This window comes from Poeciliopsis prolifica, unplaced genomic scaffold (genome assembly GCF_027474105.1).
Source record: "Poeciliopsis prolifica strain line A6 unplaced genomic scaffold, Auburn_PproV2 SCAFFOLD021, whole genome shotgun sequence".
In the NCBI taxonomy this organism is placed as follows: domain Eukaryota; kingdom Metazoa; phylum Chordata; class Actinopteri; order Cyprinodontiformes; family Poeciliidae; genus Poeciliopsis; species Poeciliopsis prolifica.
In genome coordinates, this window is record NW_026562396.1 from 4,308,835 (window position 1) to 4,333,343 (window position 24,509).

The following is a 24,509-nucleotide window of genomic DNA, read 5'->3' on the forward strand; positions in this document are numbered from 1 at the left end:
TATTTTGTGCTTCATATGCAATTTAGATTTTCTTTTTGTTTTAACTACAAGTGGTAATGCAACAATAAAAAAAATGCCAAGAGGGAAAAATTACTTTTGCAAGGCACTGTTGTTTAACGCAGCTCATAAAATTCATAAGGAAGGATTGAGAACTGACAATGGAAAATGCTAAGCTAGAAACACACTGCTAACAGCTAGCACCCTGGCCTCCCCCAAAATGGTAATATAAACAAATGTTTAATTGTGTGAATGCATAGTAGACAATTTAAACACACTTGTGATACAGTAGAAAAATTGTTTTGGTACACAAGAAATGCTACAGAGCAATACATAGGCATTACAAATAAACATAATGAATATTATGCTGCGGTACTGAACACACAATGTTATCATGTAAAACATCTTCTAAGAGAAAACCCTCGCTAAAACCTGAGTTTCACATTAAAGCAACACGGCCTCAAGTATCAACTTATTGCCACTACAGGAGGCTGACAGTGTGAAAATGCAGACACGGTTTGGTTAGCAAATGATTCTGAAATGTTCAGAAAATAAGTATTTCTGCCTTCAAAAACAGATCAACACTTTGAAACAAGAGAATATTTACTCAAACACATCATTACTCTGCAGGTAGATATTTGATGGTCACACAAAACACTATTCAGGCTAAAAAAAAAAAAGAAAAATGGTTACATTTGATACAGGTGGATACACTTTGTTACAGTACAAAATGATACAAAATAACAAACAACCTACTTGTTAATTTAACTTTTGTACAAAACTATTTCTCCAACATGTTCAGATAGAGCAAGTCTGGCTGCTGTACATCCTGCACAGAAATCAGATTTAACTATAAATGATGCACTTTTTATGTTAATAACAAAACACTTAAGGAGTATTCCAGTCACTTAAAGTCTTGGGTGTTTTGAGTGTGTGTTTGACTGTCAGCAGTCAAGGTGAGGCTGACCAGCACAAATGTCATCCAGCATGCAGACCATTGCAGTTCTATAACTCAAGAAGACATTTTGTACAAGACTGCCACTTTCTGAACCAATTCAGTCTCCACTCTACTAATCTTAATACATAATCTTTGCCAATAAAACTATACCTTAGCGATTGACTTCAGCAAACAACATTTTTTTCCGATTTAAAACCTTTTAGTTCCCATAACTGAGGTGCCCTCGTTGTTCAGTCCCTGTTACAGCATTCGTGCAGCATGCATAAACAACGTTGAGCTATCTGTTAGAAAACAGGCCTTCAGAAACCTCATTGCCTGAAGCAAAATAAAATATTTACTGTCAGCACTTAGACTAATGTTTCCAGTTGTTTGTGCATTATCTCTAGTTTTAAATTCAGATCTGTGTACCACGTTACACCAGCTGAAATTAGAAATGTGAAGTTAAGACTTGTTGGGATTTTGAATAATGGCCTTCATTTACTCATAATAAGGCAGAAAAATACATAAAACAAAACCAATGTCTATGCTATGGTGTCAGATACGAACTGCTGCAGTACGAAGGTTCAACTTCCTAACAGGTGATAGGTGATAATAGTTTAGAAATTATCAGCTTAAAATGGAAATAAAAGTTTTCAAACTGGTATTTACTTTTCTTTAGTAGCGTCTTTTATGAATTTTCCTACAATGAAAAACTAAATTTTGCTTGAAAACACTAAATAATTTCATTATAGATCATTAATAAAAGTCAGAGGAATTATATTGTTTTCAACCTCAGTTCATATGATTCCCACTTTTAATGCAGGAACTATGTTCCTGTTTCTAAAACCCAGTTTTCCCAAAAAGTACCAGAACATGACCTCAGTGTCCTCATCGGATTAATACCGCAAAACATTCCTGCAAATTGACAAGAAGGTTTGGGTATCATTGACAAAACAGTCTCATCTTCATCAGCAGCATCGTCACTCAATGTTTGGTCTGTCTCAGCTTCTCAATGTGATGACACAGTTTAAGAGCCGGACCCAGCTTCAGTCCCATGTACTTCATAATGACATCACTGCGCAGCAGCATCAGAGCCTTGCCGTCAATCTCCTGCAGAGAAGATGGCGTGTTGTCAGCAGACTCAGGATTACAAAGGCTCTAATGACAGAAATATACTTGCTTCTAAACGTTATAGTCAAGTTTTTGGAGACTCAAACATACAGAAATATCTGATTTGTTGTATTGCAGACAATTGAGATGGCGACAATGTAGGAGGGTAGTATTGCAAATGCTACAAGAAAATTGGAGCGATCATTTGCATAAGCAGTGTTCCTCGGGAACAAAAATTATGCACAGCAGTTAAATAAGCCTTGAGAGAATGACTCATTGCAGAAGGACACTGAAGTTCAGAGAAGGAAAACACTACATATGTTGAAAAATTACTGTTTTTAAAAAAGGTGGTTCAACCGACTTTGTATGATTTGACAAAGGTGTTCATTTCAAATCATATGTTACTGAAGCATTTAATTCAAAAGTTTTCTAAACTCAAGTTTAGAAAACAACATTTGACCAAAAGCAGAACCACATGCTTTTGGTCAAATGTGTCCAAGATTGAGTTTTAATTTAACAAATGTGCTGAAAACACAAGTGGACTTTGCCATTTTCTTTGAGCCTTTTTCTCTTCCAAAGGCCCTGGAACTGTTGCTGGAATCTTTCACTTAATGAAATTTAGAAATGTCAGGCAACTTAGTGGTGGACTCCACCAGTAAACTTAAAAGGTTTCATTATCAGGTCTCTCTGAAGGATAGTGGTCAGAAATATATGGTCAAATCAACACAGAAGTGGTTTACCAGGAACAAAATCAGATATCTTCCATGTGGCTGGCACCACACCTGATTCAGTCTAAATGCATCAGGACATCTGTTAATTTGACAGAAACACTCACATGTTTCCTGAACAGGTCGACGTGCGGACCGAGAGTTTGTGGATCTGCCTCTTGGACAAATCTTATGACCTCATCAACGGTCCAGGAGGAGGCGTTGTTCCCTGAAGTCTCTCTGTCCTGTTTCATGTGATCTGGACCTGTTGTTGAGCTAGCTGCTGTAGAATGTGAGAGGAAGACAAACCTAGTCAAAGTAAAGGCCTTTTCACTTTTACAAATGGATGGGAGCTCTGGTACAATGGCGTTTCAAAATCTATATGAAGATTTTGCACATTTACAGAGAATTAAAGCAGTTCAAAACAGCGTTTGGTTTTGTGCATTTTAAAACCTACCTTCCACTCGTCTGTGTGTGTTTACAGGACCGAGCTCGGGGGGGTTGGAGCTGACTCGCCGAAGGGGCGGCGGTGTTTGTGTGTGTCCAGGATAACACGGCCGCTCCCTCTTTGCTGCTCTGTAGTCCAGTGTGTTGTGAAGAGGCCGAGGGGAAGGTGTGGGGTCCTTTGTTGGATTGTCATTGGAAACGCCGTTCTCAGTGATGGACAGTGGTTCTGTTTCAAGACAAGACGAGGCACAGACTCCATGAATTTCAGAGACAATGTGATGCATATTTGGTGAGAGCAGCTCATATTGGACTCATTAAATAGCAGTATGATGAGAAATGAATTAAAAATGTTAAATTCACTGTGTGATTCTAGCACTTCATGTAGACAACACAATTCTTCCTCCCAAGATGAGAGCTTGGTGACTGCTGTGTCTTTCGCTTTAGCTTCTACAATACAAATTGAAGGTGACTCTCCAACCAATCAAAATAGTCTAAGTAACAAAACAATGCATTCTTTCACTTCAGTTATATAAATAGATGTATTTAAATGTATTAATACTGGTAAATATTACTGAAACAACAGCACAGATCTTGTTTTAAATTTATGTGAGTAATGATTTTATGAAATATACAATTTTATGAAAGAGGAATGCCAAGCTTAGAAAGTTTTAAGAATGGCAACAATTGCAAATGTATTCCAGACAAACAGCTTATCACTCAAATTACTGTTTACTTTCAGAGACTGAAGAAAATCTCCCCACCTGACTTGGTTCTGTTGTAGAAGCGTGTGTTGTTGCTGTAGGGGTTAAAGGGCTGCGAGCTGAAAAGGCTGTCACTCTCCAGGTGTTGGCACATGTTTTCCAAGAACCGCAACACAGACGACGCACTGGAGGCCGAGGGCAACTTCACATAGCGAATGCCATGCTCTGAGCAAACTGAGGGCCGAGCAGAGCACCTATCACATACTGAATTCACACCCACATGCATAATATGCATTCACCGCTAAACAAAACAGCAGATGGTCCAGGGTTAGCACCCTCCCTTTATAAGACATTAGTTTTCACCCGTTCCACACGGCATGACGCCCTCCCACCCAAGCCAAGCCAGCACAAATTAAAGCCCACCCCCTCCTAATGCCATCCACAGCTTTCCCTGGAGGAAGACTGAATCCCTGGATCCCAAACCAGGTTAGACACACATCAATTCAGATTACAGAAACGGTTCTGACATGAGCTACTGCTACAGAAACAATGTTTTGTTAGTCCTACTTTGGCTTTCTGACCAATCTGCACATGCACTTAAACACTGACAGAACAGCTTTATTGTGATATTAATTTTAGCTAAGCAAAAGTTTAGAAAACTATAAAACTACAGGTAGAAGTTGACACGGTTTGCATAAATACGTGCATTGTCCCTGTATTTACCTCTAATGACCTCTCCTCCCGAGTGGGACTGGCTCTGTAGAAAAGACAACAGCACCGAGGGCTGATACGTACAGTCCACACAGGCCTGAACTGCCTGCTGAAGGACTGCGTTGACCGGAGCTGGACCAAAGTGGTCCGGCAGCTGCTGGACCAGTTTTCGATCTAGATGTGGGCCATAGTTGCCGTGCTTGTTGACATAGACACACACTGCAGCGACACAAACCAAGAGAAACATAAGAAAACAGGGAAAAGTGAAGGATTTTTGGCAGAATTAAAAATGCTTTGGGTATATGTTGTTTTTAAATGATATGACATTTTATACACTATATTACAAGGGAGTGTTTTTTTTTTATGTATTCATTATTTATTTATTTACTTTTTACCATTTGGCTTCATTCATTCTGTCCTAATTTACATAGTTGGTTTGTATTATTTTATAGTCAGGTCAAAACAATCAAACTGTCCAATTAATGACATTAATTGTCAAAGTAGAAATATGTATTTATTTGTTACATGCAATTGTTTCCTGTGGTTTTGTACCTTTGTAACCTAACTTGCCGCTCAGCATCTACATTGTTTTATTTGCTAAACCACTTGTGTTGGTTTAGCTCAACAACACAAGTGGTTAAAAATAAGCCAAGCAAAACATAGACTCCCTTTTGTTTTGGTTGATATTATGCCATAATTTTACTTTATGGAAACCAAAAAGTAGGTCATTGGACTTTCACGTTTGTGATTTGTCCAAATGTGGAGTTGAACTTGTTACATTTTCTTTTGTTAAACATGAAATGGCTGATGAACTCATTAGCTATGCATAGGTTATAATTATGTGTTAGATCCATCATGGGATAAAGTAATGAAAGCAAGGTGGCAGCTGCTTGCTTGAGATGCCACCGGGCCTCAGAATTTTACCCTGAGGTTTCAGAGTTGGCAGTGACTTGAGGACTGTCAGATTATTTACCCACTGAGGGTCTCCATCTGGAGCTAGATACACTACAAAAGAACCAGACCTCTCCCATCGCTGGGCCCTCTGTTCTACTTGTTTTGTAACTTGTTTTGTAAAAACATTGATTGGCTGTCTCTCTGAACGGATTACTTGTTTTTTAAAGAAAATCTGTTTTTGACTTCAACATACCTTCATTTCAAAACACGACACACCAATTATCTTTTGTTTTTTAAATAAATTGAATCACATTTCTTTTTCATGGTTACTGACTTTTGATAACAACCACACGTGCAACTGCTTATAAATAAATATGTAACCACAAATTGTTCAACGAAATCAGCTTAATTTGTTATTCACCTGTGCAAATTACATTTGAGCCGTTGCTGAGGTTGCTGTCCACAGAGACGTGGCTGGGGTTCAGTTTGATCTCTGGAGGCGGGGTAGTAACTGGAGATGAGCCTGGGGATTGCCCCATCAGGGGTTTCTTCTGGAGCAAAATGCAAACAAGCAATTTTGATTAAATTTCTGTGAGCTTCAATTGGCTCCATGTAGGTTATTACTGGCATGTTGAATCTCTTCTACGCATGTATGGTACTGCAGATAATACAGACACTTGTATAGTTAAGATCTTGTGCTGTTTATCTCTGCAAAACTGCATAAACAGACTTGACGGGGTTGTTTTCCCAATGCAGGACAGATCAAGTGTCTTGTGACATCTCACCTTGCTTTTAGGCTTCGGCCCTCTCTTCTTGTGTGGTCTGGGGGCCAGTGACGTTTCAGTCACTGGGCTCTGCGGTGCTCCATTCACGGCCGCTGCCGCTGCCGCCGCCGCCGCCTCAGCCGCCGCTTTCAGCAAAGCAATGGTCTGGGATTTCGGACGCCGACCTCGGACACCCTTGCGGACGGGGAGGGGTGGCAGGGGATTTGGCAGTCGGTATGAGGTCTGCATGGAGGTCGAGGATGAGGAGGAGTTGAAAGAGGAGCGACGTGTTGCAGATGTGGAAGAAACCGGAGCGAGAAGTGCACCAGGAAGAGTAACTGAGAAAAACGGGGATCCAGTGGGACACAGATGGAATAAAGTAAGATTCCCACACAGACACAACACTAAAATTGATCAACAGTGTTCTCATCACAATATCAAATAGTGTGTGTGAACTGATAGTCAAAAGATTTGTTTTCTGATTTCTTTGCAGATTGTCTGTCAGTTGGGTGTTTTGCATCACAAATAAAAACATCAAATCCACACGCTGTGAGAACCTAATTAATCATTCTCAGTTATTACACTGCTGGATTCTCTGCATGGAGAACAGTGAACCAACTATGTGACTCTATTGCTTACCAGAAAATAAAAACAAAAACTGTAGTACTCAAAAATAAATATCAATGTAAAACTATGTATATTAGCAATATTTCAATATGCCTTAAGTGTTTAGGATCACAAATTGAATAAAGATTAATTAAATCAGCTTTTGAATGTGATCTTCAGAGGGGAAAGATAACCGTTCAGTACTGCCTCCAGTTTCATTGAAATTGACTTATATTCTATACTATAAAATATTAATAATAAATAATATTGCAATACTAAATACTGTATCATTTCTAAAGTTACACGAAGATGAAATGTTTCTAAAGTTACTAAGATGAAATGTTTCCTATTGCATGTTTTAAAATAAAAGTTTTTTGGAGGCATGTTTACACTTTAAGTTCTGCACACAAACAAAAATGTAGCATATCATATTTGGTAGATATGATATATTTACATGAATATAGCATGAAAGGACAAAGAGGGTGTTAGAAAAAAAAGAAAACAGGCGCCGCCCCTTTTTGACATCATTAGCTTCAGCTTGACACTGTGATACGATCACATAATCATCGTAGTGAATGTGTCCAAGACAGAACAAAATGAGAGTGGAAAAGAGAACGATAACCATCTCAAATTTCAATAACAATGTGGTGCTTGGTGAGAACGGGGGTCTGAAAGCGCACATTGACTCTCTCGAGGGGGCAAAGCTTTCATCAGAGTCTCCTCGACTGAAGCAATATAGAGTAACTATGGAGGCTTTACAGTACTCTCAGAGGGGCCGCGAGGGGAGCAGTGAAAGCCGCTTAATTGGAAAATGAGTGAGAGTGGGCTCACAATACAACAGCGTCTTGTTTTAAGGAGCAAACGCTCACTCGCATGCGATGGACGGGTCACAGAAAACATGTTTAGGGAAGCACAGCGATGCAACTCGAACGCCGCCTTGTTTATACACATCAAACCAGAAGCTGCAAAACTCTCCCAAGGCGTATTAAAATGTTTGAAGAGTGACAGATAGTGGGGTTTTAATTCAGCAAATAAATCCGGGTTGGAATGCCTTCTCTGATCTCCCCCTGTAATATATTCACCTAATGTGACAGCCCATCACACCATTTCCATAGCCGTGATTAATGTCTTATTCCGTCATATATTAGTTTATAATCACATTTATGCAAAACAGATTGAGCGCTTCCCTACGACAACAGCTTTCAAAGGAAATCTGCTAAAATATGACTTTCATCAAACACTGACATTATCAGATCTAATTCATCATCTAGTTCCTGTTCTACTGTACAGCAGTGGAGCTTCCACTAAGCAAATTTTAGGAAGAAATATACTTTACAATCTGACCAGAAAATAAAATGGTAAAATTATATGACCAGAAAATATTTCACTGCTCAAAACAAAATGGCAGAAAGAATTCGTGAAAACTGAATGAAGTGGAAAAAAAAAAACACAAAAAAAGTATAATGCTTACTTTCTGGTAGCTCAATAATCTGAATAACCTGAAACATTCATCCATGTGGAGGGCGATACGCTGATAGAAAATCATGAAGGATTAAAACTTGTTGACAAAACTCCCACAGTGGTAGATTGTGATATTACCTCCAAGTTGCGCTCTCTCTATTGTTCTGATCGATTCCTTTTTCTTTAGCTTCTCAACCTACATTATATTTCCTAAGAATACATCTGACCTCAATGTTGTTGCTGTTTTCCCTATAAATGAATTCAAGGACTGATTTTAAGTTTGGCTAATCAGTCTGAGATTTAGAAAAGTCTAGTTTTCTTAAATGTGTGATGGTGAAATTAAAAGTATTATTAATGAAAATCTGTTCAAAATGCTTTAGATGCTTTTCTATATGTTGTTTTATTAAAGTTCATATTTTGCATATTTCCCTGTTTGTTGAAGATGTTTTGTCCTCACTATATGTAGAGGGAAAGTACAGACCAATCCTCCAGCTGCTGGTTGCAGCCATGTGGCCAATAATAAGTAAGTAAATATTTGCCTGGATGTTTGCTATCGTCACAATGCTTTAATTTGCCTATCTAAGTGGTTTCCATGTCATCAGATTTATTGGATTGATAGCGTTGTATTAAAAACAATAAAATGTTGCTTAAGGTCTCTGTCTAGCATCAACACGGCAGATCTCACCAGGAATGAAGCGCCCTGGACTCTAAATATCATAAGGCTAATTAAAACCTCCTACAGTGTCCTCTCTCTCATCAAAGCCAAACAATCTTAATGCTGCGTGGATTATGTGTTGAGGCTGCAGGCTGTAATTTATCACTGACAGAAATTATTTAATCAAGCAGACAACCTGAATGTGTTGGTGATAGTGTAATGTAATCATTTAAAAATATTATGATTACTACTGCTATTAACACTAAGTTATAAATATGATGAGTTTTTGAACAATACTCACAATATACAAGGCGGTAATAAAGAATTTCTTGCTGTTTAGTTTTGAAAGTGAAAAAAAAAATGCACTTCAGATCTTGAAAACAAACTTAATAAATGTCAATAGTGTAGAAAAGTTTTGAAATCTTATTAGAATATGTTTAGAGAAGCTTTTTTATTTTTCTTAAAGGCACATTGAAATAAAATTGTGTGTTCGATTTGACAATAAGAAAATCTTTTTTTTTTTTATTAAAGGGGATTAGATTGAACCTTCTCACATTCAAGAAAACTACCACATGCTCAGCTCTTGTCTTCCAAGCACATTCAAAGAACAGACCACAGGATCCTAAAAGAAATTTCCAACATCCCTTAATTGTCATTCCAGGACCAAGCAAAGCCTCTGATGACTGTCTATAGCTGTATAGTGCATAGCTGCACAATCACAAAGAGATTGCACAAGTTTAACTTTTATCCAGGGTTTGCAAGCAGGATACCTCGTTCCAAATGTGAAGCATGAAGGTGGAAGTGCTGAGTTTGAGAATGTTTTGCTCCAGCAGAACCTGAACAGCTCGATATCAAAGAATCCAAAACTGAACGAATATCAGAGACAATCTGTAAAACATAAAGCGGAAGCAGAACTGGACCTGGCAAAACAGCAACCAAGTAATTGCGTTAAGAAGGTAAAAGATGAAACTAGAAAGCATAGTAGGAAATATGCTTCTAAAATTTAGATGCAGGAAATCCCTCAAATGCCTCACAGCTGAAAGTGAGGAGTGAGGCAAAGACTAATAGATGGCAATAAGAAGCTTCTCACTGAAGTTACTTTAGCCAAAATTTGAACTGTTTTGTAGAATTGGAGAGAATTTATTGCCAGCAAAACTGTAATACATACAACAGCTATAATGCTTGACTTCAGCAAAGTTTAAACTTGTCACATTTGCAGAACTTGATACTGTGTAACAGATCACGAGAGGTTGAATTCTGCACAAAGAATAATTTGTCTTCGGTTCCTGCCTAAGGACAGACATCGTCTGATGGGAGTTCATCCTTTCACTTTCAAGCCTGCATGCAACAGACGAGCCAGTTTGGATTACACTTTAGCTGTGAGGTTCCCACACCAAGCTGACACCAAACAACCAATTACATCAGTTATAATAATAATGCTTAATGACTGACACCTTTTTTGATGATTAGTGCAATCAAATCACTTTATTTCACTGAGATTTTCCTGAGACAAGATCAGAAACATAAGTGAACAATTTCTTTGAAGGACCTTTTTCACATGACTGCATATATTATACTTAGATGTTAACCTTTTACATCACCTAACAAAGTGGAAACCCCAAAAAAGTAATAACAAGTCATCAGGGAAAGCAATAAAAAAAAACTGAAAGAAATCTGAGCAAATCATGAATGGCATGTCTGCACTACAATGAAGCAGGGACATATGGTACTGATCATGAGTATATAATTCGAACTCGACCCGATGACCTGTGTAAAACCCTAGCCTGAGGAAATATGGTTGTGTATGCGTGTTCATGTTTGTGTGTGTGTAAGAGTGTGTACAAGTGGCGCCGCTAAAGAAGTGTGTCTGCAGTCTGGAGTCCTGGGGAGGGGCTTCACAGAGTTCTTTCTCATCTAATTAAGCTTACAAACCACACACACACATGCCCACACAACCCCACACACACTTTTACACGCGCGCACGTCAAACATAAATATACAGGTTCTTCTTTTGTCTGATTCACACCACTCTGAGACTTCAGGTGTGTAACTGCATGTAAAAAAAGCTGAGAAAGGAAGTTACACAAATGGCTTCAAGCTGCAAAGCATGAACAACAAAATCTGTTTATGCACACATCGTCCAGCTTCATCGAACACTGAAACACAGAATGAATTGCTTGTTTACCTCTTCACCTGAACACAACCACACTTAATGAAATAGTTAACTCTTTATAAAAACATAAAGACAACTCCCAATCGTCATTGATTGTTTCAATAAGCCAGCTCCACAATGACAAAGACATGATTAGAAACACATGAAGCTCCAAACTTAAATAGAGCCACCACTGCTGGGAAACCTTCTCACCCCGGTTGCCTATTTCATACAAGTTTCCTGCTAATAATCTGAAGAATCAGCAATAATTGATCAATTCAACAAAGAAGATTCTTGTCTTTACCTGAACAACAGATTAACTTATTTCCATTTCTTGTTTTTCTTCAAAACAGTAACCAAACAGGTACTAGTTTTGATCACTAATTTGTCTCTTCGCAGACTTCCCCTCTAAAATAAAGTTGCAGTATTAGTTAAAAAAAAATCACGACACTCCTCCAATTTCATCAACTCGACAATGGTAAACTGCCATATAACAACTATTAGTGACAATTGTGCAGTTATGAGGTGACAAACCATGAAATAATTAATTTCAAAAAGTAAAACATAAAGCCAGATAAAAAAGTTTCTGCTACAATTATGCAATAGAACAAACTGACACCACTCACCAGGAAATGCAAGACAGAAAAAAGCAGAACTTCTGTGCACGGGAGTACTGGTTAGTAATGTCTTTGGCAATAAAAGTCCCTGCTTCCTGGTTTTCTCTTTGTCACCGCTCTATTTCTTTCAGACGCTGCTTCTATTTCTCCAGCGGCCGCTTCATCTGCACTTCATTGTCTACTTTTGGTGTCTTTATTAGCTGCTTCTCGCCCCGTCTCTCTTCTCCCGGCAGAAAACCCACAACAAAGCCCACGCTGCTCCTCGGGCTGCTGGCTGACTGGGCTGCAAAGCTTCCCTCACCAATGAGTGAGCAGAAGGAGGGTGAGGCGGGGGGGTGCTGGTGAATTTGCATAGGGGTAGGGGAAGGGTAGAGCGAGTAAAGGAAAGGAAAACTGGGTGAGGAAGGGGGAAGTTGAGTCATTTATTAATGTTATCTGTTTGCCATATCGACAGTCTGCATCAGTCACCTGCTTCTAAGTAATCCTCTGGGGGAGGGGGAGAAAATGTGTGTTTGTGAGGGTGGGGAGAGGTTACCGGCGGGACTCCAAGACAGGGTGGGGGATGGTTTAAGCTTTTGGAGAGGGGCGGGGGGCAAAAAGAGGGTAGGGGGGGTAAAAGGTTAAACTGGATCAGGAGGGGTTGTGATTGAAATGAATGGAAACTCCTGGAGTTATGCACACATAAGAAGGATTCTCCTCAGAAAAAAGAGACACACAAACGCACACATACGGCAAAGACTCAGGAGGGGTCCATCTCAGTGTAACCCTAGACTATTCAGGCGGTTTCTGATGAAAGATGGCTGGGTCCTCCTTTGGGAGCTGACCAAGTCGGATATCACCCAGACTCTGGGACAATGCGGGATAGACCCTTGAATGACATCTCAATCTGCGTTTTAAATGGCCAAAAAAAGGAAGTGTCAGATTTCTACTGACTTTTTAAAGATTTGTTCACCAGAATCTTCAAACAAATGTTGAGCCCTCTAGTATTCAAAAATGAAATCATAAGCAGGAGCAAAATACTATTATGTTATGTGCATATATAAAAAAATATTGTGATTTTATTTTTTGGGTTTGGACCTTATTAGGACACGTCAGTCACCCCTTTGTTTTTCTATCCATTCTCACTAGTTGAAAATCTAGTATTTATATGCTGTTCAAATTAAAAGTTTGAAAAGAAAATATTTTCCAAGCATTTAGAGCCAAAAAGTGACATTCAAATTGGTTTCTACTATTATAAACAAAGAGGAGTGGAGCCTTTGTGATACACCTCGACATGCATTCATACATTATTCACAAAACACTGTTATGCGTTTTTTATGCATTACCAAAAACTGGATGACTAGAGCCAGGTATTGTTTGAAAAACTCCTTTCTCTTGGTCTTGGCATGTTTTAGTTTTGTGAAGGAAAAAAAAACAAGTATCAGGGTCAAGAGGATGAACTAAATGAAAGCCAGATAAAGAAGGGGTAATTACATTGTCCCTCACTTCTTCTCTCATATGAGAAGTTAATTATCAGCCCATTAACACCTCCACAAAGCCCTCACTTTTTCACCTGCTTGTGAAAAAAAACCCAGAAGTGTTCTTCCGATTATCATTATACTTTGTTGTAACTGTAATCTTTTCCACAAAGCTTTTTAAGTTTTGACGCGTACCAAAGACAATACATTTGTTTTATGTCAAATGATTCAAAAGTACATAGATTCAATATTTTTTTACAGTCTCCAGTTTGAGTGACCTAAATGTGCATTTCAATTATTTCTCTGTGTTTTTGGATATTTAATGAAGGATCCATTATTCATCTCACATTGTTCAGGGTTTTAGTAGGCAAAATTTAAGCCACAATAAGATTATATTATATTGTTAGTGATTTATTTTTGCACTTTTAAAAGGATATGACATGTCATGTGAAATTTATTATATTAATTGGCAGGAACAATGCACATTAATTAACATTACTCTAAATGCACCAGAATGAATTATTTTTCATCTGTTATCCCTGGATTAAGAGGAAATCTGTCTTTCTAAAATCAAAGCTAAGGTTGAAATGACTTTACACAAATTCTGTTTATAAATACAATAGATATAATTAATACAATGTGTTAAATTTCTTTAAATATACCTTGTAGTTTTAAAAATTTGTCATCATATGTTATACATTTTATGCCGTCTAAACAAAGACACAATATGGATTAGGAAATAAACAGAGAACATTTAGCTTTTTTTTACCATATTCATGACTAAATGCATTCACTTAAGGACTGGCACACGCTTTGTTGAATCCATAATGATGTCAAGAAATGATAAGCAACCAGCTGGCAAGTTTAGAAATACATAATAAAAACACTGGAATCTGTAACATAAGGATTTATCTTCTACTCCACACACAAGCAACTCAGTGTGAATTTCATCTCCTTCTTGCTAATTCATTAAATAAATCCTCTACAGACAACTTTCAAATACAAGAATTTAACATCTGATGCCCTCTAGTGGTGAACTAACAGAAAAACCCTGCCTGTTCACAAACAAGAATCAAAAGACCAAAGACAGAAAACCATCATGTCTTCTCTTGGAATAGTATGTGCAAAATCTGAATTAAAACTTCAGAATAATTAATTAAGAAAATAATTAAGAATTAACTTTCATTTCAGACAACATAAACAGGAATTAAGTATTTGTCCTTCTCTCTACACCTACTGTGAGGTAAAGCTGAATTGAAAGTGAAAATCTGTAGCTGAAAAATGAAATATTCTTTATTCAGGTTCAATTTTCAATGAACACGTGAAGGATTTAGCTAAATCCTGAGAAGTCTATTCAAAAGCTTGATTAAGAAAACAGCCGAAAAGCAGTACTTACAGAAGTTTCCTGGTGGCTGTAAGCTGTGCTTCGTCAGGGCACACCAACCAACGGGGAAGATGTCTCTGGAGTCGAAGGGGCACCAGTAGTCGAAGGCACCTCGCCAGCCATCAAACATTACAAAAATCTCCAGGCCTCGGACCTCTCCCACCGTGGCGGGACAGATCAGGTAAGGGTTTTTCCTGTCCACAGCCTCCAGCTTCATGCCGGGCTGGAAGTAGTTTTTATCCGGGCTGGCTGGTTCCTAATGTAACAAAACATGAAGACATGGGAACAATCAACATAGGAACAAACCAAAAGTCCACTTTGACTTAGTGACAAATATCGAAGTATTCTTTGTTCATGTTCAGGTCTAAGGTTAGAGCGTATGCCACTGCATTGGTTTCAGTGTTTGTGGCATCTTATAATCTTACTTCTTGGAGGTTTGTCACATTGGAGCTACTAAGGTCAGTTTGTTATTTTATGTCATGACACAATGTAGTGCAGTGGAAAAATTGGTGTATTATTCTAAGACGTTTTTAAGTGTGAACTTAAAAACTTCCATATATATTCCACACTTCTAAGTAAATATGTTCAGCTGCAAGTCAAGGGCAATATCTGAAGCCCAATCAGATTGCTCAGAGAGTAATCTCAAGTCATGGTTTGGCTTCATTTGAAAATCAATCTCTATAAAATGATAAGTACCTTGTAACAAACCCATACTGGTGTTGTTAAGGGTTTCTTTCAAAAAAGAAAGAAAGCATTTTGATCCTCTTCAGATTTGTAGTGTTCATAATCGATCTCTGCTGTTCCTCTTGGCTGCATCTCTGCTCTCCTTGTCCAACCAATGAATTTAGGTGGACAGTTTTGACTTGGCAGGTTTACAGTTGTGTCATACTTTTTCCATTTTCAGATAGTGGATTGAGCAGTGCTTTGTGGACTGGCATTGTTCTGTAACATAACTGCGTTTTGTTTTAAGGGTGTAATTAACGCGACGGGGGCTGAAGGCCAAAGCACACCATGCTTTTCAGATTTTTATTCCAATAACATCCAAATTATGCACTAATTTGTGTTGGTCTAACTCTAAAACCACAACAAATTACATTGAGGTTTGTGATCGTAACATAACAAAATGTGAAACGGTGATATACTTTTACAGGTGCTATTTTTGATAGATAAATAAACCCCCGGAAGTTTTGATACAAAGAAAAACAGAGGCTTCATTTGAAAATCAATCTCTATAAAATGATAAGTACCTTGTTCAAATATATTTTATAGAAATCTTTGTGAGTCTCCTTACTTGAGATGAGATCACTGACTGGATCTGAGATTGAATATCCTATGTGACACATGGATCAGACTACTCTACAAGTTAAGTATTTTTTTTAGGTTGCCTTCTTACCTTTTTAAAAGCAGAGGCGGGGGCTATCTCTGCACCGCTTAGCGTCCGCAGGAGAAACATGGGCCATGAGGATGCATTCATCCTGAAACCTGAATACGGAGTAGATACCAAACAGTCACCACTTCTGAATCCTGCTGGAAATTTTTTGAGTGTATGTTGGGCCTGTTTATGTGCCTTTCTAACAGAGACAATTTGAAAACCAGGGAGTGAGCAAAATCACATTTGTAAAGGACAAAACTAGCAAAGCAAACTATGCAGGACGGATAACAGTAACCCTGATGTGATTCTGTTTTATCTTTTACATGCTCAGTTAAGTTGAATTCTGCAATTACTCAAGCAAACACATGTTTTCAAAACAAACATTAACTTTAAACTAAAGAAAAAAGTGTTAAAAAGTCCAATTGTCCATCCAAATCTCTCTGATGTATCTCACATGTTTTGCAGCTCAAATCAAAGCCAAACTATTGTTATGACTTATACAATTTCTACTGGCTAGAAATCCAGCTGTGAGCCTGGTGGTTAAAGACGCTCACCGAGGGGGGGCTGCAGCATGTCTCCAGTCCTTTCACAAGTCCCTATTGGCTGGATGTCCAAGGAGTCCACAAGCCGCCAGAAGTCGTTAGTGTTGTCACTGCCATCCAGCCGTAGTCGCAGGCGAGTCCCCATCATGCCCATCACTGTGGCGATGCACACCGAGTTGGAGTTGCGAGGGTCTCGAGCCTCAAGCTTCATACCCGCTTTGAAATCATTAGAAGGGGGGATTCTGGACTGCAGAGAGAAGAAAAGACACCGTCAGTCATTTTAATTGGTCTCTCTATTCATATGGCTGCCATGAAAAACAGATTTTTACTGAACAGAACTGGTCTGACTTGCTGATTTTGTCCAATTTTTTATTTTCCTTTTGAAAATATTTCTGAAAATAAATGTAGCAAAGACTGGTTGTTAAAGAATAGACAACTGTGCAGCGGGTTACGTGAAATAGATAGTAGTTTTGAATCCAACAGAAAATAAAGGGATTACACTTGAACTATTCTCCTATTGTAATAGTTTTCTCCAGGCCACTTCAAAATGTTCGTGGAAGATTTTTAGCCCACAAGAAAATTGATTTACATATAGGTGGAACAGAGGTAACACGTGATTTTTATATAAATTCAAAACTTTTATGTTAACCTGACAATGCATGCCAGTTGTTCCTTTTAAATGACTGACTTTATTTTACTAATGAAAAAAAAATCTAAAATCTTTACATCACTCTTGATGTATATGATCAATTCTACCCTAAATGTGGAACAAGATGTTAAACCCTAAATGTGAACCAATAATTTTATAAAGTAAAGTAATAATATCTTAAAAACTCTGAACATGAAAGCAATGTTCATGTTCAGAGTCGAGGAAATATTCTGGCTGCAATAAAAGACTGATGTTTTGGTTTGTCTTGAGCTGTTAAAGAAAAATAATAACCTTTTTTTTAATGAAGTGTTTAAATTGGGATACATTTTCACCACAAGTCTAATTCTGATTGGTTAATCAGCCCTTCATGTTGGTTCCTTCATCAAAAGGAACCAATAAAGAGAACCTTTACAGAACCTTTACTGAAAAAAGTCCATTGAACTTTAATTTACTTAAGGACCAAATAAATCAACAAACAAGAAAAAAGTCAGACCTTCTACTATTTAACCATCCAATGACCAGTCAAGGCAGAATAAGGCAAACAATGAAAGATTTTTGCCAATTAATGCATCTCCATAGAGATGCAATACATATTGTCGTCAAGCTTGACAATACAAGACGTTGATTTTCTCTGCCAGTAAAAAGCAAAACATTTTTTTCTTTTACAGTATGTGCCAGTAATGCATCTCCACTGGAATGATATTCAGTCGCTACTTGTATTTAAATCGTCACTCTTGTGTACTTTCTGCGGTCATTTAATAACACAGTGGATTTCAAGAAGTTGTTCTTGCTCATGTGATCATTTTGAGACAAGAACTCCCTGACAATAAGGAGCTGTTACAGTTTTTAACCTTTGCTTATAAAACTGACAACAGGACATTCAATGTGTCCGTTGAGCAGCAGCTGCATCGACGCAACGCCAACTTAGACAACAGAACAGCTGCAAACATGAAGGGAGTAATGTAGTAAAATAAAGAGATAGATTTTGGGGATTGATGCAATAGCAGAGCAAAAATGCCTCTTGCTGTGAAGATCAGCTACCTGTTTGAAGCAAGAAGGTGATGCTGCAACAGATGAGGTTTCTCTCAGATAGTCTTCCCAGCTAAACGGCTCTGTTAACAAAGACAAGAGCAGCAAACTGATTTATAGCTTCTTGCTTGGAGATACATTATGAATAGCTAAACAGATGAACACAAGAAAAATAATACAGATTAAGCCATTAATCAACTGATGTCAAATAAAACACTGTCAGTGGATACACAGCTAATAAAAAACTTTTCAAAATATGTTCTTAAATTGCTCAAAGACACAATAAATAGCAGCTTAAGAGCTAAATGAATGCACAGCGGCTAATTCTAAGCAGATTTGCGGTAGCTTGTTTTTCAGTTTTCCACAAAGAAATTTAAGAAAACCACTAAATAAGACATTAGCTCTTAAGTCTCACTGAAAAGTTCAACAATGAAAAGCAGAATATCTGACCGTTTGATTTGTCGAGGGCAGAGCCGGCTGTGATGCTGCTCCGCCTCTCCTTCTTCTCCTCTTTTGGATCTGAAATCAAAACAATAATCCAACGATGAGAACAAGACGACGGAGCGGCGACATTCTGACCGCGTCGTAAACATTAAACAGCAACGACATTATTGAAATGGTCAGCCCTCTCTGTGATCCGTCTAAGATTCAGATTGGACAACCCGAGAACAACGTACTCGTACCTCTTTGTGGTGTCCGTCCCATGATGACCAGACAAGGGGGCTAAACAGAAACCTAGCAAGAAAGAGGAAAAAAACAACCTGTAATCGTTATCAAAGTAATCTGAATTTTTTAATATTTCAGAATAAATCCTAAGTCTAAACAGGTTCTGGTTTTGATTACATTTGAAGCTTTTGATCTAATTTCATCCAAACATTGCTGTTAGATTGTCGAAATCACATGTAGATATTAGAACAGAAATCAAAATGTTGGAAGTTCAGTAACTGAGTGGCAATTTTTCTATTAAAAAAAATATCATCACTCATCATCTGATGCATTACTTCATTCTTTGTGCTCAGCACAATTTGTGTTGAGAAAAATAGGTTTATAATGTAACGCTCGTGACATTATTACACTGACATGACAGTGACCTGCCTCGTAAAAATATTTATCATGTATTTTGATTATGATTTCTTTTCACGATTTGAAATTGAGTACAGAAAAAAATGTCAAGAGTTTTTATTTTAAGTCGCCAGCATTACAATTAGTTTCAACCCAAGCAATTCCTAAACTTAAGTGTAAGAAAAAAGAGGAAAAAAAAGGCATTTTGTGCATGTTCCTTTTTAGCACGGCCCATTGGTTTATTATTCAAAATAGAAATGGCCAGAAAGCGTGCCACTCAAGCAAAGTGGTATGAATCTAAATAACCCAAATCTGCTCTCCATCAGTCAGAGCAAAAATCAAAATCAAGTGGAAACTTAGTTTTTCCACTACACACAGTGAGAAAAATGGAGAGAGAGACAAAACATTCACACAAACTATATGTTCATCATTTTTTTCCTATACTAAGCACAGCGACTGCAACAAAAGACGTACGTATTTCAAGGCTTTTTGCAGATGTAACCTATCTGTGCCGATAAATGTGAGGAGCATCATGCATTGCACATAAAAAGGTTTTTCTACAAACGTCACATCTGGGAGAAACTTCTGACTTTAAGTTGCACATTTATTCAAAGCTATAGCTCCACTCTATGGTTAACCTCCTGGTTATTTTAGTTTTATTCTGTTGATCCATTTGTTGATCAACAGAGTAAAACCTCTGATTTGGTTTATTCATTTGCAGCCCTTGTTTTTTGCTACGTTTGGGTCTTCACTCAGTTTGTTCACAGCGGGATGAAGGAACATTTGTGAACCAAAGCAAAAAGTTTGTATATTTGTGTAGATTTTGTTTTTTTTCTCTCCTTAACCTGTAACTCTGCATTAGTAGCAAGAATTTTTTATAATCTGCTTTTCAAATGTGTTATTCACCAGCTACCATCTAAAATTTACCAAAAGAAAAACAGAGATAAAAACGTACCCGGTTAGAAAATCTGTTGCAAGTTCTCACCGTTCAGGTTTCGCTGCATTCTTCCATCCCAAACAGCTTTGCCGCAACGCTAATATTTGCCTGCTACTGCAGTGAAGTGAAGGCGATTAAATAAAGCATTTCTGCCGTATTTAAACTGAAAGGTTGTCGCTAAAGTCAAAATTTGATTTATGAAAACTATGTGCACCGGAAAGTCCATAAACATCTCAAAATGCCCAACAATTTTTTTTTTAAAAAGCAGCAAAACAGCTATGCGCTACGAACCGGATCCATTGGTTTGAAGGTTCAAATCTCTGCGAGAGCCTTCACAAAGTCTTACGAGGTGCAGCACGGCTTTCTTTCCTCCTGAAGAGTGAATCCCATTTAGTCTGAAGGAATCATAAAGCAGCTCAAGCCGCCATAAAAAGCCATTAAGATGTGTGGATGTGAGGACTTGAAAAGGATTCCTGCTCTCCGGGAAAAAAAAAAAAAAAAGGGCCCGGTGTGTGTGTTTGCTCTGGTCTGTGTGCTTCACTCAGGAGGGTCAAACTGAACTGCCCTGCAGACCAGGAAGCACTTAATTTTTACTGCCCCCATTTCCACTGGCTCGAACATTGATCTGGGATTTGGGTAAAGTTTAACAAAACCTAAACTGTCCCAAGGCTTAAAACGTGACCTGGTTTTATGTAAAACTTTACTTCAGAAATGTGAGGCAGCTCTTACTTCTTTCTCGTTTCATCTGGTATTGGAAAATAAAATCTGAGTCATTTAATGCAGAGACGCACTCTAAGGGTTGAAAATGTCTACTTTCGTCATAACATGAATGGACAATGTAATTTCAATAGGTCGTTTATGAATGTTGGAAGAAACAAAACTTTTAAAGGAAGACGCTTATCCCTCAATCCAAACAGCCAGTCAAAGGTTAATAACATATTTATATAAAAAAAAGAATGCACTAAAGAGCAAACTTTGTATTGTGAGTCTGTTTTCAGTGTAATTAGTACTAACACAACTAGTGTTGAAAAACTAAAGATCAAAAAGACATCTTAAACTGTATGTGAGCACAAAAATATGTTTGCAGAAAGAATATATAATTTTGAATAAAAACCAGCATAAGGGCTCTACTTTCTTTGCCTCAATTATTTTGGAAATGATCAACAGGGAAACGACTAAAATCTCTGAAAAGATGCAGTAGTGAAACCTCTGATTTATCAGATAGTGTGAGAAAAATTATAGCATAGTCTTCTAGTATGACAATATATTCATATTCTATTAAGGGGTTGTTGGCTATGCAACAAGAACACTAAAAAATTACTTTGATTCGTTTTCCCACCTAAAAGCAGCACCATCACACAGGAAGTTTTTTTGTCATAAACAAACAGATCAGTTTGTCGATTCATTTAAACATAAAAATAAAAATGCCGCAAATCAAGGACGGAAATGATTCTGCAAGTTTTCGACAACTTGAAACGCTTTACAATACATCACCAGCGTTACAGAGAGTTAGCGCTTTCTGATGTTCCTCATAACAATAAAGAAAATAAGATTCATGATTCCATAAGCTAATAAAGAAAATTTGAGGACTCATGACTTTTTTCAGGAAATTGTTAGATGCCGTTTTTTCTCATTGTTTTCAGAATATCTCTTGTTCCTTAGACGACACAAAAACAAGAACAAGTACAACGTGGATGTGAAAGAGCCTCCTCTGTTGGTCTCTGGCTGGCAGGGAGGCTGGAGGCTCATGTTACCGCTGCTCCATCCTGGAGGATGGGTGTGAGCCGCCGCATCACATCACATTAAACTACTTGCGTAGCCCCACTAGTTCACGTTTGGACCATTTTGAACGCCTGTGCCGCCGCGAGTCGTGGCACAAAACGCCGAGGCGACGGCTCGCCCTGCGTTATCGACCGCGGTGAACGCCTGGCTCGTTTTTTCACGGCGAACAGCTGAAGGCAGCGCCGCTCAGAAATAAAGGTTGAAGAAAAGTCTGTGACGCATTTTCATTTGCTTTACGGGCACATTTAGTGGGCGGGACGGCGCTCATTGCACAGGCTACACACACTGCTAACGTTACGTTGCAGCTACAGCGTGGCTCTTGATGCTGCGGGAGGTTTTGTTTTCTGTCCCTCTTTGGTTTCGGCGCAGGAAGCCAGCGAGCAAAAAAGCGAAGGGATCTCTGCAGAGTTCAGAGTAACTACAGTCAGCGTCAAGCCCCCCTTTTCTCTCTCTCTCTCTCTCTGTATCTCCCTCTCTCTCTCTCCGTCCGTCTGCACAGAATAGCTACAGTATAAACAATGTATCAGTGCGCGGCCGTAAGGAGCGGGGAAAGGCGAGCAGCCGCGAAGAAGAACCCGGGCGGAGACGCGTCACCTGCGGCCCGTGAGCCTATCTATGAAATAGCAGCGGTACAAACCGTGAGAGCGGGGCTGTTTTGATGCGAGGACTCCTCACTTTCCATCAAATGCAAGCCGCCATATTCGCTGCAGCTCCGCGCATGTCCACAACGCAGTGCTGTAATTCATCTTTTCCACCGGAGCTTCGGGGGGAAAGAGAGAGAGGGATGGAGGGGGGGGGGGGGGGGGGGGGGGGGGGGAGCTCCCGGTCACAGGAGGGGGGATTAATAATTAGCCACTCCAGTTGGACAGAAATGTCCTCATGTTTCCCTTTCGTAACGAGACGGTGGAGGCCAATGGTGCAAGCCAATGTCATTCATGTTTTGTTTTGTTTTTTCTTTTTAAATTGCCCTCTGATTCACACGCAGAGAAAGTTGAAGCGTAAATCCTGATGATCAACAAAATAAACAATTTAGAATTATATAAAATACGTAATTATGTCATTATTATTATTATTATTATTATTATTATTATTATTATTATTATTATTGTTATTATTATTATGCCGTGCTTTCTTTTGTGCACAATCACAATAAAATTAATTCTGATTCTGTCTTCAAGTTATTATTTAAACTGCTGATGTGTATTTAAGCAGCCATCGGGCTTGTGATCTTCATGCGTCTATATGTTATTGTCTATGTTGTCATTCTGAATGTGTTGTTTTTTAGCCAGTCAAATAAATGTTCCTCCTATTCGACACATTCAAATCTGTGTGTGTTTTTAAGCGTTAGTGAGAAAGTTTGCTTGTGGATCTGCTCTTCTTCGTGTTATCATGAATGTCAAAACCAATGATGGTGACGCACACGTATTTGGATGATCTTTTTCCTGATGAAGTGTCAGTCATATTTAAAAATGTCTTATGTTTGCAAAGTTGAACTCTTGTATTTTTTTTCTGTTCTGCAAATAATGAAGAGAGAAAATATTGATTCCTGCTTTGTTTCAAACGTACAAAATTAAAAACAAAAAAATGTAGCAAAAAGCCAATATGTAGGTCTTTTTTGTTTCAGTTAAAAGTATATATATATATATATATATATATATACTCAAAAATCTTTGCATTTTGATGTGATGATGTAATTGTAAGGACCGTTTTCACCTTCAATTTCAGCTAATTTGTGTTGTAGAGGTCAAACTGCATGGCCTTCAGAATAACTTTGTTTTTTTTGGGGGGGGGGGGGGCTTGTGCTTTTTATGGGTTTCTTTTTTTTTTTTTTTTTTTTTTGCACAGCCGTCCATCTGACATGAAGGTGCAGCTTAAAAACACGTTTCCTGGTTATGAAACAGGTCGAGACACTGAGGAGTTCTGCTAACTCCTCTGATTCCTCAATTAGTGTCATCCTGAAGGGGAGGCGGAAGCGACAGAGAAAGGAGCGGCGGCTGGGCGGAAGGATAGAGATTGTTCATCGGCGGGTCTTGCAGACGGACCCGATTCTGTTGTTTCTGCGACCAGAGGAAGGCGAGCAGCAGCCAAAACACTTCCCATTCAACAGATGCTGCGCCGGATCTAATCAAAGTTGGATCTGATCGCAGCTCGCGGTGGATGCGAGCGCACTGCTGGAACGCGCACGTTTCTATTGGCTCTCGGCTGCGTCGCTCACAGGAATGACGATTTTGCTGCTATAACCAGCTGATGCTGAGGCGAACGCGGAGCCTCGGAAGAACTGTTGACGGCACACTGACCCTTCCGTCATCGACGCTATGTCTGCGGGTCCGGGTCCTCTCTGCCCCCAGAGCCGAAGCGGGGAGGACATTTGATCGTGTCACGACGCGCGGGACGTGCTTCTTTTTTCTCGCCCCTGTCGCTCCACAGGATGTTTCTTCGCCTCCCCACATAATCGCTCTTCCCAGGGAACGATGCCCACCGCTTCCTCCGCACACAGGCGACACATCGCGTATGCAGGTAAGCGTCGCTTTGGTTG

The 24,509-nt window shown here is 38.8% G+C and overlaps 2 protein-coding genes across 10 annotated transcripts in view; one reads left to right on the plus strand and one right to left on the minus strand.

The window, feature by feature from the left end:
• Nucleotides 1-281: 281 nt before the first annotated feature.
• On the minus strand, nt 282-22,690 carry scml2 (Scm polycomb group protein like 2). 4 transcript variants are annotated; one of them, XM_055045181.1, is made up of 14 exons: nt 22,611-22,690; nt 18,876-18,927; nt 18,643-18,711; nt 18,205-18,275; nt 16,527-16,761; nt 15,994-16,082; nt 14,613-14,856; nt 6,290-6,606; nt 5,926-6,052; nt 4,623-4,829; nt 3,960-4,133; nt 3,209-3,424; nt 2,880-3,034; nt 282-2,044 (listed from the first exon to the last, which is right to left on the minus strand). In XM_055045181.1, exons 2-14 carry the CDS (start codon nt 18,895-18,897, stop codon nt 1,919-1,921), a joined length of 2,052 nt encoding a protein of 683 aa, XP_054901156.1. In that variant the 5' UTR covers nt 18,898-18,927; nt 22,611-22,690; the 3' UTR covers nt 282-1,918. The 4 variants fall into 4 exon arrangements, with proteins under 4 accessions (XP_054901156.1, XP_054901157.1, XP_054901154.1 ...); XM_055045182.1 differs by having other exon boundaries at nt 2,880-3,031; nt 5,926-6,055; XM_055045179.1 differs by having other exon boundaries at nt 5,926-6,055.
• Nucleotides 22,691-24,002: 1,312 nt separating this feature from the next.
• Nucleotides 24,003-24,509, plus strand: part of cdkl5 (cyclin-dependent kinase-like 5) — a 35,588-nt gene continuing 35,081 nt past the window's right edge. For all 6 annotated transcript variants that reach the window (XM_055045038.1, XM_055045040.1, XM_055045043.1 and 3 more), the window contains exon 1: nt 24,003-24,490. The gene's annotated coding sequence lies outside the window, so the exon portion shown is untranslated. The remainder of the gene's footprint in view (nt 24,491-24,509) is intronic.